At 44.8% G+C, this 19,553-nt stretch overlaps 2 protein-coding genes across 3 annotated transcripts; both read left to right on the top strand.

The window, feature by feature from the left end:
* Nucleotides 1-3,079: 3,079 nt before the first annotated feature.
* On the top strand, nt 3,080-14,004 carry gk5 (glycerol kinase 5). The gene is made up of 16 exons (XM_062987383.1): nt 3,080-3,346; nt 5,316-5,409; nt 5,812-5,887; nt 6,115-6,208; nt 7,063-7,194; nt 7,739-7,814; nt 8,148-8,209; nt 8,498-8,571; nt 9,191-9,251; nt 9,395-9,521; nt 9,653-9,757; nt 9,891-9,985; nt 10,091-10,194; nt 10,334-10,393; nt 10,485-10,618; nt 11,528-14,004. The coding sequence occupies exons 1-16, from the start codon at nt 3,218-3,220 to the stop codon at nt 11,689-11,691; spliced, it is 1,587 nt and encodes a 528-aa protein (XP_062843453.1). The 5' UTR covers nt 3,080-3,217; the 3' UTR covers nt 11,692-14,004.
* Nucleotides 14,005-14,162: 158 nt separating this feature from the next.
* Nucleotides 14,163-19,553, top strand: ppp1r7 (protein phosphatase 1, regulatory (inhibitor) subunit 7). Of its 2 annotated transcripts, XM_062987714.1 has the most exons (11): nt 14,163-14,326; nt 14,497-14,615; nt 15,926-16,021; nt 16,107-16,162; nt 16,250-16,315; nt 16,472-16,602; nt 16,700-16,862; nt 16,986-17,102; nt 18,061-18,165; nt 18,275-18,361; nt 18,734-19,553. In XM_062987714.1, exons 2-11 carry the CDS (start codon nt 14,576-14,578, stop codon nt 18,908-18,910), a joined length of 1,038 nt encoding a protein of 345 aa, XP_062843784.1. In that variant the 5' UTR covers nt 14,163-14,326; nt 14,497-14,575; the 3' UTR covers nt 18,911-19,553. The 2 variants fall into 2 exon arrangements, with proteins under 2 accessions (XP_062843784.1, XP_062843783.1); XM_062987713.1 differs by having other exon boundaries at nt 14,163-14,615.

Here is a 19,553-nt window from a genome sequence, read left to right as displayed (position 1 = left end):
AATGAATCTTTCAGGAGTGATAATGAAATATAGAGATTAAATGAAATTTGTTACTATATTGGACAGGTCAGATATTTATTATACGTTTTATCATACAAAAGATTTCATTTTGGGGGTGTTTTGGGTCCAGGGCAGTATTAGGTCATGTGTCATCAGACTGAACAAGTTTAAATAAGTGTAAAACAGCGTTTTTTTTCTTCTTTTACTGTCCAAATTAAAAACATTTAAAATCATTTATACAACAGACATTAAAATCCTCCACAAATTATTACACCGGTCTAAAGCTTCATGGTGACTGAAGTCCAACATCCCAAAGTCCACAATCAGGTTCGTGGCATAAACCAGTTGCCAAAAACTTCCTCACTATTCCAATAAACAACAAATCCTGTCTAAGGGTCAAAACAAGTACCTGACTGACGAATCATTCTATCAACTAAAACAGATGTTTAATGGTAACTTCAGGCTGATACTTTACTGTATATTAGCCCAGATTTGTTAGTTTATATTTGACTAGGTATATTGAACTAGGTTTATTGTCTGTAGAAGCACCCCATGGAGGGTAAGGTGATTTAATTGGGAGCACACCTCATAGAAGTGTGATATAATGAAGTACAATTATTTTGACTGTAGTTTAGTGTTTGTTTTTAAATTTTCAATTAAGAAACTTTACTTTCTGCCCACATTTGCAAAACTTACTTATGACCAAATGTATTTCTGCAGAGTTTGGCATGTTCTCACAGTGTCAGTTGTAAGAATGGTGGTTAACGCCCACCTTTAAAAACATGTTAAAAGTAAATTGGCTGCTTCAAATTACGCTTTTGTGTAAATTAGTGTGTATTTGTGTTTGTGTGTATTGGATTCATTCCAACCTCCTGCACATTGTGCCTCTGAACCCACCGCAACTTTGACCAGGACGAATTAGTCAATGAGGTTAAATAGCAGTGTGTGATTTGGGACGTGACCCCAATGGTGCACTGTTTCTTTAAGAGCTCACACACCCACTAATCGGGTGATGTGTGACGTAGAAATTTGTTTTATTTTCTCTCTCAGACTTTTTTTCAGTATTTACAGTATAAATTAAACTTTTTCTGAGGTAAATGTGCAATAAAAATGTCGTTTTATTGAATAATATCGTTTTATAAACATCTAAAACCTCCCGTGGCTTAATAAGAAAGAGACCCACGGCAACGGCGCGCTGCCACTGAACTGAAGCTCGGATTCGATTCTCCGATTCCAAGCGTTTGTGATAGAGTCGACTCTTAATGTTCAGAGTCGACACAGTGAACAAACAATCAAATCACACAAATAATAACCAGTATTAAAGTATAGAAGAAAGTCTTTTTAAGATTATTATTGTATAATGTTGCAGAACAACGCTGTTTTAAAACCTGAAAATCATTTACTTCAACTTTTGAACAACCTTGCAAATTACATTTTCAGATTTACATTTGGATTTTTTTATCCAAAGCAACTTACAGTTGAGACAGTATACAATCTAAGCAATTGAGGGTTAAGGGCCTTGCTCAAGGGCCCAACAGAGGCAACCTGGCAGTGGTGAGGCTTGAACCGGCAACCTTCTGATAACTGGACCAGTACCTTAACCACTACGCTACAGCTGCCCTAATGTCTGAATTAGTGGTTGTAACATTGACCACATACTTGTGTTGGCTGGATGACTGTTTATGCTTTACAATTATTTTTATTAAGACAATAAAAACATTACGCTTGCATTAATTAGATTAGATTCAACTTTATTGTCATTACACATGTACAAGTACAATGCAACGAAATGCAGTGTAAAATTAAGTCTGTTATTTTAACAGGGTTTGTCTTCTGTATTATTTAGTGTAATAGCATACTAACACAACTACAATACTACAGTCATACAAAAGTTTGGACACCTCTGTTCGAATTCCTTCTTTTGTTCATTTAAAAAAAAAAAAAAACATTTTCTACAGGAAACAAACCTACATGGTTTAGTAAAATCCTTTTGTTTAAAGGGTAAAAATTCTCAAATTATTACACTAATCAAAGGCTTCATAGTGACTGAAGTCCACCATCCTAAAGTCCACGAGTGGGTTTGTAGTATAAACCCACTTGCCAATAAATTCCTCACCATGCCAAGAAAAGACATGGCATTGGCATTTAAGATACGATATCACTTCATCTTGGTGTGATTCAGCAGCTTACTTACACATAAAAACACAAGTAGAAGTATGATAAATAAAATAGAATACAATTCATTAAAAACAAAAAAGAATGTAGTGTGGAAGCAATATAACACAATAAAAAGAGCTAAATATATTGTATGCATATACTGTATGTTTACATATTCAACTGTTCTTAATCAAAAGAAAATAATATTGAATGCGCCATAACTTTTGCATGTGCTTCATTTATCAATGAATTTGGCACTAATTTGGGTCTGTTTACCAAGGTTGGAAAGAAAACCCAAACATCCAAGGTAGGAATGGTTAGATGTACACAATGCATGATAAAAAATACAGGTATGGCATTGATTAGACACTCCTGGAACACTTGTGACACTGTCCACAGTCAAACAAGCTTTACAGTAGTAGCCTAGCTATTAAGATGCTGGACTAGTAATTAAAAGGTCACTGGTTCAAGTCCCACCACTGCCAGGTTGCCACTGTTGGGCCCTTGAACAAGCCCTCAATTGCTTAGACTGTATACTGTCACATTATTGTAAGTCACTTTGGATAAAAGCTTCTGCTAAATGCTGCAAATGTAAATGTAAACACTGACTTGGGCTTAGCGGCTTAAACTTCAGTCAAAACCTAACAGAAGGGTTTTAAAGCAGAAGCTTCTTTTCTGTTCTTTGGAATTCCGTTTGTGTATAAAAATGTATGAGTAAAGTGTTTACTATAGTAAAAATGATGTGTTTTGTGCAAGTTCAGGGTGCAGTAAGTGTATATTGTGTGATTTGGGACACAGCCCTTTTAAACAACACTCGATTGTATCTAGTGAGTAAATGTGACGCAACCCGCTCGCAGCCAATCAGCAGCGCGTTGCTGTTATCCGCGCGCACCCCGCCCGGAGCCAATCAGTTGTGGGTGAACGTTATGCGCGTGCCTGAGGTAGAAGTGTGAAGTTTTAATGCGGAGTTTTAATCAAACTGCGGGATTTAATCGGTGCAAACACACCTAACGGCATGTCGGTGAAGCTGGGAGTTCCGGTGTTGTGAAAGAGGGTGGGTATGGGAACGCTCAGGAACGGGCTGAGCAAAAGGGAGAGCTTTATTCTCTCAGTGGACGTGGGAACAACATCCATCCGCTGCCATGTTTACGATAAACAAGCAAACATCCGGGGATCTTACAGCAAAAAGGTAACACCACACCTGTAGATCATAACTAACACATCTGTAGATCATAACTAACTCACCTGTGTCTCATTAATACGCCTGTAGATCATAACTAACTCACCTGTGTCTCATTAACACACCTGTAGATCATAACTAACTCACCTGTGTCTCATTAACACACCTGTAGATCATAACTAACTCACCTGTGTCTCATTAACACACCTGTAGATCATAGCTAACTCACCTGTCTCATTAACACTCCTGTACATTATACAGCTCTGAGGCATAACATTATGACCACCTTCCTAATATTGTGTTGGTCCCCATGACCCATCGAGGCCTGGACTCCACTAGACCCCTGAAGGTGTGCTGTGGTATCTGGCACCAGGATGTCAGCAGCAGATCCTTTAACTCCTGTAAGCTGTGAGGTGGAGCCTCCATGGATCGGACTCGTTTGTCCAGCACGTCCCACAGACGCTGGGTCGGATGGAGATCTGGGGAATCTGGAGGCCGAGTCAGAACCTCAAACTGGTTGTTGTGCTCCTCAAAGCGTTCCTGAAGCATTTTAGCTTTGTAGCAGAGTGCCACAGATATCAGGGAAGCGTCTCCATGAGAGGGTGAACACGGTCTGTAACGATGCTCAGGTAGGAGCTACGTGTCAGAGTAACGTCCACGTGGACGGCAGGACCCGAGGTCTCCCAGCAGAACGTCGCCCAGAGCATCACACCGCCTCCGCCCGCTCGCCTTCTTCCCATAATGCATCCTGGTGCCGTGTGTTCCCCAGGTAAGGGGAATCCGACCAGGCCACCTTCTTCCATCGCTCCGTGGTCCAGTTCCGATGCTCACGTGCACATTGTGGACAGGGGTCAGCATGGTCACCCTGACCGGTCTGCAGCTCCGTACACAACAAACTGTGCTGCTCTGTGTATTCTGACACCTTCCTATCAGAACCAGCATGAACTTCTTCAGCAGTCTGAGCTACAGGAGCTCGTCTGTTGGATCGGACCACACGGGCATGAATGAGCCTTGGTCGCCCATGACCCTTTTTGGTGGACACTTTCGGTAGATACTGACCACTGCAGACCGGGACACACCCCACAAGAGCTGCAGTTTTGGAGACGCTCTGACCCGGTCGTCTAGCCGTCACAATTCGGCCCTCGTCAAACTCCACTCAGATCCTCATAACATCAACTCCCCCCCCCTCCCCCCCCCCTCCCTGTCAGTGCTCAGAATGTTCTACCTGCTCGGTGTAACTAACTCACCTGTTGCTCATTAACACACCTGTACGTTATTATTTAATATTCTACTACAGATAAGAAATATTAATAGGTAAATAAAACGTGATTATTCTGCAGCACCAGGGTTTAGTGTGTTTATTGTAACATGTTAATGTTTCCGTGTTTGCTTCTGTTAGATAAACTCTCAGCTGTGATGATGTGGAACCTCAGGTAGTCAAAACAGTTTTCACTTTCAGTTTCAGTTCAGCAGCAGCAGCAGGTCGAACCCTCATCTTTTATTACATGATAATAATAATATATAATAATATATAATTACAACGTCTCATGTTTCTCAGCTCAGGGTCACAATCATCATCAACCAGAAACACCAACCCACCCACTGACAGATTATCAGTAACTGATTTGATAACTGTTATCAGTATATGAGTGCGGTTTAGGTTTTCTGGAAAATGATGAAGACTCGTGTCATCTGATTCACACACACACACACACACACACACACACACACACACACACACACACACACACACACACACTTTACCCTCTAATGCTCAACTCATCAGCTGATTAGCACACCCAGGATTATAGTTCTCTCTGTGTGTGTGTGTGTGTGTGTGTGTGTGTGTGTGTTGTTTGGATCTGTCTCAGCTGACTGGCCACATTTGGGTAACAGGAACCCCGTGCTCGTTTCATTTTTTTTGCCTAATCTCAACGTTAATAACACCCCCCCCCCCCCCCCCCCCTTCCCCCCCCAGGTGTCCCTGCTGTACCCCGAGAGCGGTTGGGTGGAGATGGACCCGGAGGATCTGTGGCAGGGGTTCGTCAGCGTGGTGAAAGGAGCGGTGCAAGGTGAGCACCAGCGTGGTGAACATCTAGTGATGTCAGGAGAAAATATACCATGGTGGAGTATGTGGTCAAAAGTATGTGGACACCTGATCATGAGCTTTAGCACCTGTATATAGGTGGAGCTATAACGTACTGTACCAGTGATTATAAGGTTGCCGGTTCAAGCCGTACCATTGCTGAAATTGCCACGGTTGGGCCCCTGAGCAAGGCCCTTAACTCTCGATTGCTTGAATTGTGTTAAATGATATTTGTAAGACTCATTAAGGGGTGTCCACATACTTTTGGCTTCATAATGTAAACCACTATAAACTGTGAGGTGATGTGTGGTGTGATGGGCGCTGTAGGTCTGACAGCACTGGGACCCTGGTCGGCGGGAGGAGTGACGTGTGTCTGTGTTTCTTTCAGATTCGGGGTTACAGATGTATCAGATGGAGGCGTTAGGGATCTCAACCCAGCGAGCCACCTTCACCACCTGGGACAGGTAACCGTTGGGGGGGGGGGGGGGGAGGGGGGCGTGTCCGAGGGGTTTGTTTACCTGTAGATGTTTGTACAGTAGGTGTGTTTTATATAGGGGGCGCTGTGGTGGACATCGGTGATGTGTTCATACAGGAGTTATCATTTTAGGGTTGGAATCGTCAGCGGTGCTATCAGCCGGTCGGGCGCCTGCATGTTATGTTTCTGTAACGTTTTTATTCCTCTGGGTTTCAGGAAGTCTGGGAAACCGTTTCATAACTTCATCAGCTGGCAGGACCTGCGATCAGCCGAGATGGTGGGGTCGTGGAACAACTCGTGTACCATGAAGGTGAGATCGGGGGTGCGGCACAAGATACGATCCTAAATATTAATAATCCCCCGACGGAACGTGCACCACTAACGACCTACATCATCGTTACATTCTCTATATGGACAAAAGTATCGGGACGTCACCTGACATCAGTGCCCAGCCACACAAACGCTCTTTTGTACAACTGAACGTGCACAAATCCCCACACACACACTTCAAAGTCCTGTGTGACGCCTTCTCAGAAGAGCGGCTGTTGTTCTAGCTGAACCGGTCACACTGAGGTCGGTCTATTTTAGTACCGTTTGTTTAGAAATAGGATCTCAGACAAGCACGTGGTCAGGGGTTCAGATACTTTTGGCCATAAAGTGAACGTCAGTGTGATGAATTCAGCAAATGAGCAGATTTAATATCATTTCTAATTATTATCTTTATGATTAACTGTCTTATAAACACCGGGCTGCACAATTTCAGATTTCTTTCATGAGGCAGTTACTCTCCCTCCCTCCCTCAGACACAGCCTATTGAGTGTGTGTGTAAACGCCTGGTTGGCTGATAGCAGCTCCGAGGTTCGACCCCGGTGGTGGGCCAGTGTAATAAAGTTTTTAATGATTTGTTATGTTAAATTTAGATAAAAATAAAACATAACTGTGCAGTAAAATGTGCAGAAGCTTGTTCCCCATCTTAAATAAAAAATAATAATAATAATAAATAAAACATGGAGTTTAAACAGGGGTGCACAAACTTCTGGTAAATATAAGCTTTAAGTAGTGAATAATAAAAGTGTGTGTGTGTGTGTGTGTGTGTGTGTGTGTGTGTGTGTGTGTGTGTGTGTGTGTGTGTGTGTGTGTGTGTGTGTGTGTGTGTGTGTGCAGGCTGTGCATGGAGTAATGAAGACGCTGCATTTCCTCACCAGACAGAAACGTTTCCTCGCCGCCAGTTTAGTCGTTTTTACCACACAGCACGTCTCTATGCGACTTGCCTGGGCTTTACGCAACATCCCCCAGGTACTTTATTTATCCCCACTGGTTATTATTGATGTTAAATCTGGACGTCAGTGGGTTCTGGGAGTGGTGTTGAGTTTTAAAGACGTCGAGTTTCGAGGTATTTTCCCCCATAAGGATGTTTGGAGAACCTGTTAATGCGTCCATGGTCCCGTGGAGCTGCAGATATTTTAGTCTCATGTAAAATAATGAGGTTGTTTTTGACACTTAAACACTGAAAATAACACAAATATAATATAAACACACTGAAATACAATTACTAACAGTTACACATCAATAAAAATACAATAAAAGCTGCACTTTAGTTTTACTTCTTTATTGTTTCCTGACGCTTCTTAATGCTGGAGATGCTCGATGTTGGAATACCGTATTCCCTTCAGCACTGGCGCATTCACACGAGAAGTGAGGAATGTGATTAGTGGAGGAACTTATGAGCAGTAATAATGAAGAGAAGTTTAGTGCTCCTGTCTCCTTCTTTTACTACATTAAACCACGTTAAGCTTCATTCTGAACGACTCTCTCTGTTTATGCTCTCGGTCTCTCTCAGCTGAAGCAGGCGGTGGATGAAGGAACCTGCTGTTTTGGGACCATCGATACCTGGCTGCTATATAAACTCACCAAAGGTAAACGGGAGAATCCACCTCAGCTTCAAAGCTCTGGAAATGTAGCGGCGATATATCTTCAAATCACTAAAACCGTAGCTAATCATGTGACACTGTGGACGGTGTTAATGTGTCTGATATTCTGAATAAAATACAGCAGTGTAGAACTGTAACAATAATGTTAATAAAGTGTAATAAACTTTATTCATCATGTGCTGGGCTGAAGTGTGTCACAGTGGGTTTGATCCCCCTGTTGGGCAATCAGGGTCCTTTCTGTGTGGGGTTTTGCATGTTCTCCCCGTGTCCGTATGAGTTTCCTCTGTAAATGTAAACGTTTGTGTTTTTGCTCTGTAGGTTTGGTCCACGCTACAGATTATTCCAACGCCAGCTCCACCGCCATATTCGATTCATATCAGGTAAAGTCTCGCTCGTATCGTTTCATCACCGGAGCCGTACTGGTCCAACATCAACAGCAGCATTTTATTACTCCTGGTGACCATACTCTCTCTCTCTGTGTGTGTGTGTGTGTGTGTGTGTGTGTGTGTGTGTGTGTGTGTGTGTGTGTGTGTGTGTGTGTGTGTGTGTGTGTGTGTGTGTGTGTGTGTGTGTGTGTGTGTGTGTGTGTGTGTGTGTGTGTGTGTGTGTGTGTGTGTGTGTGTGTGTGTGTGTGCGTGCGTGCGTGTGTGTGTGTGTGTGTATTATAGATGTGCTGGAGTGGGTTCTTGTGCTCTCTTCTCTCTCTACCTCAGTCCATCCTCCCTCAGGTGCACGACACCAGGTACAATCATTCATCACCTGCTGATTAGAATTCAGCTTCATTATTTATAGAGATTAATTAACCTGTCTCTCTCTCTGTCTGTCTCTCTCTCTATATGTCTCTGTCTGTCTCTTTATCTGTTTTTCTGTCTGTCTCTGTCTGACTCTCTGTCTCTCTCTCTGCATCTCTCTCTGTCTCTGTCTCTATCTCTGTGTCTTTCTGTCTGTCTCTCTCTGTACCTCCGTCTCTGCCGCTATTTTACTGTCTGTCTGTCTCTCTGTATCTCTGCCCCTTTCTCTCTGTCTGTCTTTCTCTCTGTCTCTCTCTCTGTCTGACTTTCTGTCTCTCTGTCTGACCCTCTCTCTGTGTCTATCTCTGCCTCTTTCTCTGTGACTCTGTCTGTCTTTTTCTGTCTGACTCTCTCTGCCTCTATCTCTCTGTCTGCCTCTGTCCGTTTGTGCCTCTCTGTCTGTCTCTCTATCCACCTCTGTCTGTCTGTGTGTCTCTCTGTCTCCGTCTGTCTCTTTCTTTTTCTCTCTCTCCCTCTGCCCCCCTGTTCAATTAAATTCTCTCTCTCTCTTTCTGTCTCTCTCTCTCTCTCTCTCTGTTTCTATTTTTGTCTGTCTTTCTCTCCCTCCAGTCACCACTTCGGCTCGTCTGATCCCTCGATATTTGGGGTTTCGATACCCATCATGTCAGTTGTGAGTAATTATGATGTTTGGTTTATTATTTATTCCGTTATTTTCCTGATCAGATCAGTTTTTCATGATATAAAGAACAGTCGTGTTTGTAATGAAATGTTTCGTTGAATTAACGTCCGTTTCTTGTCGTTATGCCGCCTCAGATGGCCGATCAACAGGCGGCGATGTTCGGCGAGTGCTGCTTCGCCGCCGGTGATGTGAAGATCACCATGGGAACGGGAACCTTCATGGACATCAACACGGGGAACAAACCCCACACCTCAGTGGCTGGTACACACACACACACACACACACACACACACAGATAAAAGACTGGAGGAAGATTAACACACATGCAGGGTGTGTTTGTGTGTGTGTACTTAAGCTCAGTGTGAGTGTTGCGTGTGTGTGTGTGTGTATAGGTCTGTATCCTCTGGTGGGATGGAAGATGGGCTCTGAGGTGACGTACCTGGCTGAAGGAAATGCTGCCGGCACAGGAACCGCCATCAGATGGGCTCAGGAGATCGGTGAGTATCGACCCGCCGACCTTCTTAAAACTCTCGACTGAGATCCAGGGTTCGAATCCACAGTGGTGCTATCTGCCAGTCGGGCACAGGGAGGAGTGTGTGTGTTTACTCGTGTGTGTGTGTGTGTGTGTAGAGCTGTTTAAAGACGTGAAAGAGACGGCGGCCATGGCGAACAGTGTCAGCGACTCTGATGGAGTGTGTTTTGTTCCGTCTTTCAGCGGCTTGCAGGTGCGTGTGCACGCCTATATTAATCTATATCATTACGGTATATATTACTGCCCCTATGTAACGTGTGTGTGTGTGTGTGTGTGTGTGTGTGTGTGTGTGTATCAGGCACCATTAAACGACCCTAAGGCGTGTGCCGCGTTCATGGGTTTGAAACCGTCCACCACCAAGTCTCACCTGGTTCGTGCCATTCTAGAGTCCATCGCCTTCAGGTGGGTTCACATCTGTCCAGCTGTCCGTCAGTTCTTCTGGGTCTGTCTGGATCAGGATCATTATCATATGCACTATTGAATGAATGTAAATAAATGTTCATGATCTGGTGGTAATTTTGCTCTAACGGTTGTTTTCCAGGAACAAGCAGCTCTTTGATGTCATGCTCGGGGAAACCCGTATACCCATCACGAAAATCAGGTCCACTGAGCCCGGTAACGAGTGCAGCAGTGGTGTCGTTACCCTCGGCTCCGTACTGACCGGCGCCGTGTTTTGTGTTTCGTGTGGACAGGGCGGACGGTGGCGTGTGCACCAACGATTTCATCATGCAGTTAACCACCGACCTGCTGGGCCGTAAGATCTCGCGCCCGGCTCACTTCGACATGTCGTGTCTGGGCGCGGCGTTCGTGGCCGGTTTAGGAGCGGGTAGGTTCCTGATTGAACTTTGACCCAGTTTGATGTTCGCTGACCTTTTCGAAGCTCCTCCAATGAGACGAACTGTTTGATACGAACAAAACTTAGCGTGACTTATTGTAGTGAAACAGTGCGTGAGGAATGTGATTAGTGGAGGAACTTATGAGCAGTAGTAGGGATGTAACGATACACTCTAGCCACGATGCGATGCGATTCACGATACGATTTTTTTAAAACTGAAATTGAAGACAAATCTAAATAATGAACGTCCTTTTATTTCTGAGGTAGGTATAAACTATGCAAAACTATTTTGAATTAAGCCCAATTTGGCTGAAAACCCCCCGAATTTGGCAACCAGGCATATAGCGCCAGTGACGTCAAGCAGGCAAGGTGTATAGCGCCAGCGCCCTCTGTTGGTTGAAGTGAATCTCGATTCATTTTACATGACAAATCTATTTGAATCGTGGTATTTTTGAATCTGTTATTAACTGTGATGAAGAGAAGTTTAGTGCTCCTGTCTCCTTCTTTTACTACATTAAACCACGTTAAGCTTTATTTTCAACCAGAAGCTTTATTTAGACTCTGGGAGAAGCTGATTCTGATTCTCACCATTTCTCAGAAGCTGGAGCTGTAACACAAGTTTAAAAGTGAAACAGGGAGGAGAATCCAGATAAACACAGATACATGTGGAGCTGTAACCCTGGATCTGCACCTTATTCCACACTGATGCAGATTCAGCTCAGATTCACACACTGATCAACACGAGCGCCGACAGTCACACACACGTCGAGTTTAAGCTACACAAAGAATGTCGAGCTTTTAAGATTCCGAGTTTAGGGGACGTGGAGTTACAGGGTTCCAGTGTGTTTCTAGTGGCCTCTAGTAAAGTCATGATCCTTTTTCTTTTCTGCTTTTCTGAAGGTTACTGGAAGTCCAAAGAGGAGCTGAAGAAACTTCACACCACCGATCATCTCTTCCTCCCTCGGGGTGCCAGAGGAGGCGGGCCGACCGGCGTCTACAAACCCGTCCTGCAGTACTGGGAGGAGGCGCTGCAGCGCTCCATGCACTGGTACAGCCAGGCGTGACGCTCCCACCGCGCCGAACCCGGGTCCTCGGGGGCCCCCCGGTGCCACGTGCCTTCAAACCGATCGGTGCCACGCCCGCCGTGATGCGGTGCCAACCTCCGTTGTCTAGCCATGACGATCAAGAGCCATATTTCCCAGCATTCATAGCAAACCTCGTCAAAGCCAAATCATTTCACTGAACTCGGTCGACGTGAATATGATCACATCATCGTACCTGCCAAAAAGTTTGTGCACCCCTGATCAAACCGCGTGTTCTGTCGATTGGGTCAAAATATTGTAAACAAAGATCAAGCACTGAATGTTTCAGTTTAATACACACACGACACCGCCGAGGCCCGGGTGCTACCGGCCTGGCCTGGCACTCAACACGCACAGTCGACTGTGTCTGAGACCAGTCTAACTTTAGATGATCAAGTGTTAAAAATCTAGTCGACCACATGCTTGCACACACAGAATGCTTCTTTACCCCAGACAGCAGTGGATTCTGTACCTCTGGAACAGTTTATTGTGTTTCCTGAGCGCCCGACCAGGCTGACGGCACTGCCAAAACACTCCCAGGTCTCCGTGGTGGGGGTACCGGGTAGCGAAACAGACTGCTGTGCCATCCATCCCAGTGCCCGCCGGTACTGAGGAGTTTACCAGCCTTTAGAGCGACGTGTTCCGCTGGCATTCTGTTCGGCATTTTCTCTGAGAGCTTCTCGACGGGGTTTGTTGTGGATCGAACACGCCAACGAGCACACGCGACACAAACGCCGTGATCCACAAACGCTGAACATGAAGAACGTGAGGAACCTGGGAGGTTCCTGTTCGTCCTACCTCTACACCCGCCTTAATCCTACAGAAGTAAATGCAAATAAAGTGCAAAACACACGATTTTATGCTTTTAAGTACTAATTTTTAAATAACGTATTAACTTAGCCGTTTTAACTGGTCTGGTAGCACTGGTGCCAGTGGTTTGTGTTTAATCTGATCAGTGTTTACATGAGTAGGATTAACAGGATTGGTTTTTGGGTTTGGTTTAGGTATTTTAGCCTCCCTGTATTAACGACGATTCTTTTATTGTAGGATCAGAGCTGAAACAGAAACCAGTTCAGTCATTGTATACCTGTGTTCGTCTGACGTCTTGTTCTAATCCTTTTGTTTGTTTGATAGTTTGTTAAACCGAGCAGTTTTAAAAAGCTCGGACCTCAGATCAGCCATCAGCCGCATACACCGACGGGCCAAAACATTATGACCACTCAGCCAAAATATCAGCATAGATGTGCACAAATTCCCATAGACAGGCACAGCGTCTCAGAAATAGCTGGATATACACCGCACACATCGTTTCAGGCGTCCAAATATTTGAGGCCATGTATAGTGTACTGTGTGTGGGGCGTGGTGAATCATAGTTTTAGGAATCATAACAATCCGACACCTTCCTCAAGAGTGAAAGTAAACGGAATACGAGGGTCTTCAAAAACTTTCCTCACTTTTTAAACTCTATTTATTAAGAATTGTAAACAAACTCCGTCACTTTCCTACATCGTCGCCTTCCGATGCATTTTTCCAGCGTCGTTCCAAGTTTGGTTGAGCTCGTAGCCACTGATGCGCCGGTGCTTTCACATCATCATCATCACATGAAAATCTTCTTCCCCTTAAAGCTTCTTTCAGCATCCAAACAGGTGGAGATCAGATGGAGCTAAATCAGGACTATAAGTGTCTCTCAGACACGAGCAGGGGCGGCACGGTGGCTCGGTGGGTAGCACTGTCGCCTCACAGCAAGAAGGACCGGGGGCATTTCTGTGTGGAGTTTTGCACGTTCTCCCCGTGTCTGCGTGGGTTTCCTCCCACAGTACAGAGGCGTGTAAGTGAGGTGAACTGGAGACACTAAATAGTTCATGACTGTGTTTGATATTAAACCTGAACTGATGGATCTTGTGTGAGCAGTAACGACCCGTCCTGTCATGATGGAACCAGAGTGTAAAACATCACGTTATAATCATGATAAACAAACAAACAGACGTGAGTGATTCCTTCTCCTGCTCCACCCTCACCACTTATAACCACAATATACATGTGAGGAAACTTTCTGAAGATCCCTCGTAATTAAACTGAGCAGCGTTTTTATTTTTGTACTGGTGTGTAGTTTGTGGAACACTGGTCTGATTTCATGGATGTAGCTGTGAGCTCTGAACGATGAGTTTAGGATAATCAGTGCGACCGTCTTCATGTGTAGGAGATAACCGTCATCATTCTGTGCCTTTGTTGTCATGGTGTGAAGAACAATAACATGATTCCTAACATAAATAATAAATAAAAGATCTAATACTCTGCCGGGTGTGTGTTCATATTTCATGGAATTTAAAGAGTCACGGTCACGTTTGTGATGATCCAGGTCCAAGTTCCAGTTGGGTTTGTCTGAAGGAGGGGGTGCTGGATGGATGAAAATGACCTTCTTAGCACTGCAACACTGACTCCTACTGTCTGGTTGAGAGAACGCCAGAGGAAATTCGACCGATGGCGTCACTGACTGATTTTAATCTTTAATCTTGGTCAGGGTCACAGTGAGTCCAGTTTCACCAGCTGGTGAATAGCCAAGGCAGGAATACCCTGGACAAAGTGCCAATCCATTGCAGTGCTCCTGTCAAGACAGGTATACATACCTGTGTAGACGCCCGGCCTGCTGATAGCACTGCTGAGTTGTTCTTAGTCGTTATAAGTGGTCTAAGGACCCACCTCGACCTTGAACAGGATGATGAATGAATGAATGAATGTTCCAGTACCAGATGAAACTATAACTAGTTGTACTGTGGGTTTGTGTAGTGACGTGTTTGAACGGAGAGACCTGATTGGCTTAGGGAGCTGTCAATCATCAACCAGTGGGTGGGTCGCGTTCGGAAAAATGGCTACCCTGTCTGTTAGCGAGCCTCAGGAGATGGAAGGTGAGATAAAATATCATTATTATTAATAATAAAACACAATCTAATTATTTAATATCTCTGACCATGTTTAAGTGAAAATATATTTTAAATCGCGTCTGCCTGAAGCTTGGCCATTTTATCTGTTTTAATCTGTAATTCCCTTCATTCATTCTGTCAGCATTGTGGGATTGTTTACGTTCATTAGGCCTAGCTTAGCATAGCATAGATGAGCCGCCCTTAGTTTTATTCATACCCGTTTCGCGTCTTGGTCCCGCCTTAGTGTACTATGATTGGTTGCTCGAATCGAGGATTCGTTGTATCGTACTCGCTGATTGGATGGTAAAACTGCTTTCCTTGCTGAACCAGGTCTTAGCCAATCGCAGCGCGGGAGGCGGAGTTTGTCCGACTACGGGTGTAAAAAATGGTCCAGTCATTTCTGCAGGGCAGCATTAGTCTCTAATATAAAACCAGAAGCATCAGATTTCTAAACGTGTCCCGTTTTATTTACTTCATTAACAGCTGCCCTGTATGTATTAAATTGATTGAATTTTATTAAGTCTAGAACAAAATTGTGCCCAGTTCATCATGTACTTGGTGTCAGAATAGCTAGCATGCAGGTTAGCACCCCTGCACCGGTCTGTGCTGCACTGCTGCACTGCTGCACATTCTACTGCAAAAACATCTGATTAAACCCAGTAAATTCTGCCTTAGATTAGATTTAATCAGAATAATCAGTGGATACAAGTGTGCAGAGCAACTGACAGGAGACACTGACCAGCTTATTCATCTGGGAGACTTACAGTTGGCCATCAGTGGCAGCTTGGCTTGAACCAGCAACATTCTGATCATAACCACCAATTTACCACTGCCCCACACCAGCATCCAGCCAGCAGCACGGTGTATTCAGTTATCTGCAGTATGATCCACAGCCTTCATGTCCTCTAGCATCAATAAGTCCTGGTCACCCAACAACCTGTCCCTCCTCAGACCACTGCCTGTGACACCGTGTGCTGTCATCTGTCTGTAACGATCTGGTCCTGATCAAAGTCCTACAGGTCTTCATGCTGATCAGATCTGCTGCGTTCAGCATGTGAACGATAAGGAACCTTAAGGTCGATGAGGTCATTACGTTTTGGCTTATCAGTGTATGCTTAGTGTATCTGAAATTCTTTATTTTAAAATTTGGTCAGCACATGACCAGGCAGTGAGACCCTCTAGAGGTCACCAGGTCACCCCATTTATTCCTCCGGTTGCAGTTAATGTTTGGGAGTAAGTGTGGATCCAGTGTGTTTAGGTGCTGATGTGAATTGTTTGTGTGTTGTGATGAGAAGTGGACCGGAGGGGAGAGTCTGAGGAATCTGGTGATGATGAGGCCAAGAGGAAGAGCATCAACGGAGAGGTGGAGGATCAGGAGAAGGCCAACACAGGTGAGCAGGATCGGTGTGTATTACAAAAATATAATAGAATAAAATAGATTTATTGTGTTTATGGAATTTGCTTGTGTGGTTTCAGCTCCAGAGGAGTTACCAGTCGACATGGACACCATCACACTCGACCCTAACGAAGAGGTGAGGGGTGTCGGATACGCCCAAACCTGCATCGGTTGTTGGCCGTCTGCTGTGGTTCTAATTCGTGCTTTTGTATCTTTGTTTCAGGACGTGGATCTGGTTCACTGTCGGATCGGGAGGATCGGGGGACTTGAAGTCCTGAAGAAAGCCAAGGTAAGGTGGAGGTACCTTCAGCCCAGATGTTCCTCATGCAGATGAAAAAAAACAGAATGTACTGAATTATACAGCAGTGCTCACTGGTCAGATGTATTTGGACGCCCCTCCTGTTGTTTATTTTTTTGTAATCACGTGTGCTGTGTTTGCTCTCAGACTCTCTCACTGAGACAGAACCTGATCAAGAAGCTGGAGAACCTGGAGAACCTGGTGTCGCTGAGGGAGCTGGACCTGTACGACAACCAGATCCGCAAACTGGAGAACCTGCAGGCGCTGACCGAGCTCGAGTGAGTCCCGTCCCCTCGGTACACCGTACTCCACTTTAGGGTCTGATTGAATAAATAGAAAAGCTGTATAGACCTGGTGTCTCTTGTTGTGTTCCAGGACGCTGGACGTGTCCTTTAACCTCCTGAGGAAAATCGAGGGTCTGGAGCGGCTGACCAAGCTGAAGAAGCTCTTCCTGCTACACAATAAAATACCAAACATCTGCAACCTCGAGCACCTGAGCGGTCTTCATATGCTGGAGCTCGGGTCCAATCGTATCAGGGTGAGAAGATTCCTGCTGCTTACTGGAACCTCGCTCCAGAACCTTTATCAGAACGCTAGGATCCTAATTCCAGAGCAGTTCATACTGAATGTTTCCTGTTTGTTTGGTTCTCTCTGGTTGCAGAACATCGAGAACCTGGACGCTCTCAGCGCTCTGGACAGTTTGTTCCTGGGTACCAATAAGATCACTCGACTACAGAACCTGGACGGGCTGCACAGTCTGACCGTCCTCAGTATTCAGGTACTTCCTAACATCCCAGAATGCTGCCCACACGAGACTTAGAGGTGTGTCTGTGGGTGGGAATTTGTGCCCCATCTGTACGGCTGGGCGCTGATCGATCAGTCGGTGTTCCGGTTCATCCCAGAGCTGTTGAGTGGGGCTGAGGTCAGGGCTCTGTGCAGGAAGCTTTTCTTCATGTCTTTTTAGATCTCGCTCATGCTGGAACTAGAAAGGGCCTTCCCTAAACTGTTTCAAGTTAGAAGCATGACATTTGCTTTAAATGATTGCTTTATTACACCACTTTTTGTCCATTTAATGTAACCGTGTCCCCATAAACAACACAAATCACAACTGTAAAAGACCCCCAGACCTTCTGATGGAACAGATTTATCCTCCTGACTGATTATAAACCGTGTTCTAACATTTTTATTCACTAGTTTGATTTCAAATGCACTAGAATGACGTTTCACCTCGTCCTAGTCTGTTTTTATGATAATATAAGTATAAAAACACACTTTATATCAAGAATTCCATTTTTTTAACTGTCATTTTTCATACAAACAAACATCTGGTGCAATTGGGCCCCATTTTTGTGGTAAATCTTCAAGCCGGCTGCTGTCAGACTTTTAAAACTGTATTTATTTTTAAAACTGGATCTGTGCTGGACACTAGGTGGCAAATATCTCAAAATCTGGCCAATCAAATCTCAAATCAGCCTCTAACCAGATCGAACTTAATAATTATTTAACTTTTATCAATACCCAGAATTAATAAGCCTTTAGTAAAGCGGTGGGAATTCCATGGTCGTGGTCTGGCAGGATGAGAACATCTAAGAACTTATTTGTATTACGAGCCGCTCTTAGTTCTCGTATTCTCCAGAACTCTGTCGGAGCTCAGCGCTCTAATCAAGCACAGTCGTCCCCTCACAACTTGGTCAGAACCATGTGTGGCTAAAATCGGTTTCCTTGCTTTCTGGCAGAGCAATCGCATCACCAAACTGGAGGGGCTGCAGAACATGGTGAACCTGAAGGAGCTCTACCTGAGTCACAACGGCATTGAGGTCATCGAGGGCCTGGAGAACAACGTAGGTCCAAAATAACGGATTATTACACATCAGAACTCCTGTGGTTCCCTGACCAGCAGGTGGATTGGAAGCCGCTTGTACGTCCTGACGTTTTCTGCTTCTGTTCCAGAAAAAGCTGACCACTCTAGACATCGCGGCCAACAGAATAAAGAAGATCGAGAACATCGGTCACCTCACGGAGCTGCAGGAGTTTTGGGTAGGTCTTCTGACGGGCGCTCGGGGGAGCCGGTGGGGTCGTGCTGCGTTCACTCGGAGCTTTTTCTTTGTGCAGTGTGGTTGTGTAGCAGCAGGGACCTTGTTGTCCTCGGTGTGCCTTTCCAAACTCCGTCCAGTTAACTCAGATTTTAACAGGTGACGCCTTTCTCATCTGGGTTGCCATTAAAGATATTTCTTTGTGGTGGAACCAGTCCAAATTTTCTTGTGTATGAGCCCGTAAAACGGCAGGCCACACCAGTGCAGAGCAGTACAGAGGCGCAGGTCACACCAGACCAGTACAGAGCCCGTGTGAATGAGTGCTGGAATCTGCACGTCCTACATGATCTAAATTCTCTCTCTCTCTCTCTCTCAGATGAACGATAATCAGATCGAGAACTGGGCCGACCTGGACCAGCTGAAGAACGCTAAAGCTCTAGAGACCGTCTATTTGGAACGGAACCCGCTGCAGAAAGACCCCCAGTACAGACGCAAGATCATGCTGGCACTGCCCAGCGTCCGGCAGATCGATGCCACCTTCATCCGCTTCTGACCTGCATAAACACACACACACACACACACACACACACACACACACGCAGCTTTCCCCTTGTCATTTAACACACGCTCTGAGAGGAGCTGGTTCAGAACTCATGTGCCCTTTACACGCCCGCGTGCTTCTGTATGAAGGTTTGCTTCAGATTGTTAAATAATAACAGCAGCTCGTTATCAGATCAGAAACGTTCAGAGAGACTCTTATTATTATTATTATTATTATTATCATTATTTTCTGTCCTGTTGTCTGTAGATTGTGATTGATTCATTAGGTTTTATTATAATTATTTTGATGCCAATTAAGACTGACTATCACTGACCGGTCAAAACCAGAGCCGGTTGGTACGAGCGTCAGCAGGGAAACTGGCAATAATTAAACTAAAATACTATTTTAAAAAAAATAGTACGGTAGGAAAAGCGTTCTCGTTACTTCACTTTTGCAGAAATGTTGTATCTAAGCAGTAGGACGTTTTTATGAGAGGACGAGCTCCATCACAAGCTCAAAGGTCCTACAGCTTCCATACAACAGTTCAGTTCGGGTCACACCAGACCAGAGCGGTGTGGTCTGGTTTCCTTCCAGTACTCTACTTTCCTCCCACCTTACAATCCATGCCAGTAGGTGTATTAAATGCTATAAATTA

This window comes from Trichomycterus rosablanca, chromosome 25, assembly GCF_030014385.1.
Source record: "Trichomycterus rosablanca isolate fTriRos1 chromosome 25, fTriRos1.hap1, whole genome shotgun sequence".
Lineage (NCBI taxonomy): Eukaryota > Metazoa > Chordata > Actinopteri > Siluriformes > Trichomycteridae > Trichomycterus > Trichomycterus rosablanca.
Note: the sequence above shows the minus strand (reverse complement) of the source record. Positions and strands in the feature narration are given on the sequence as shown.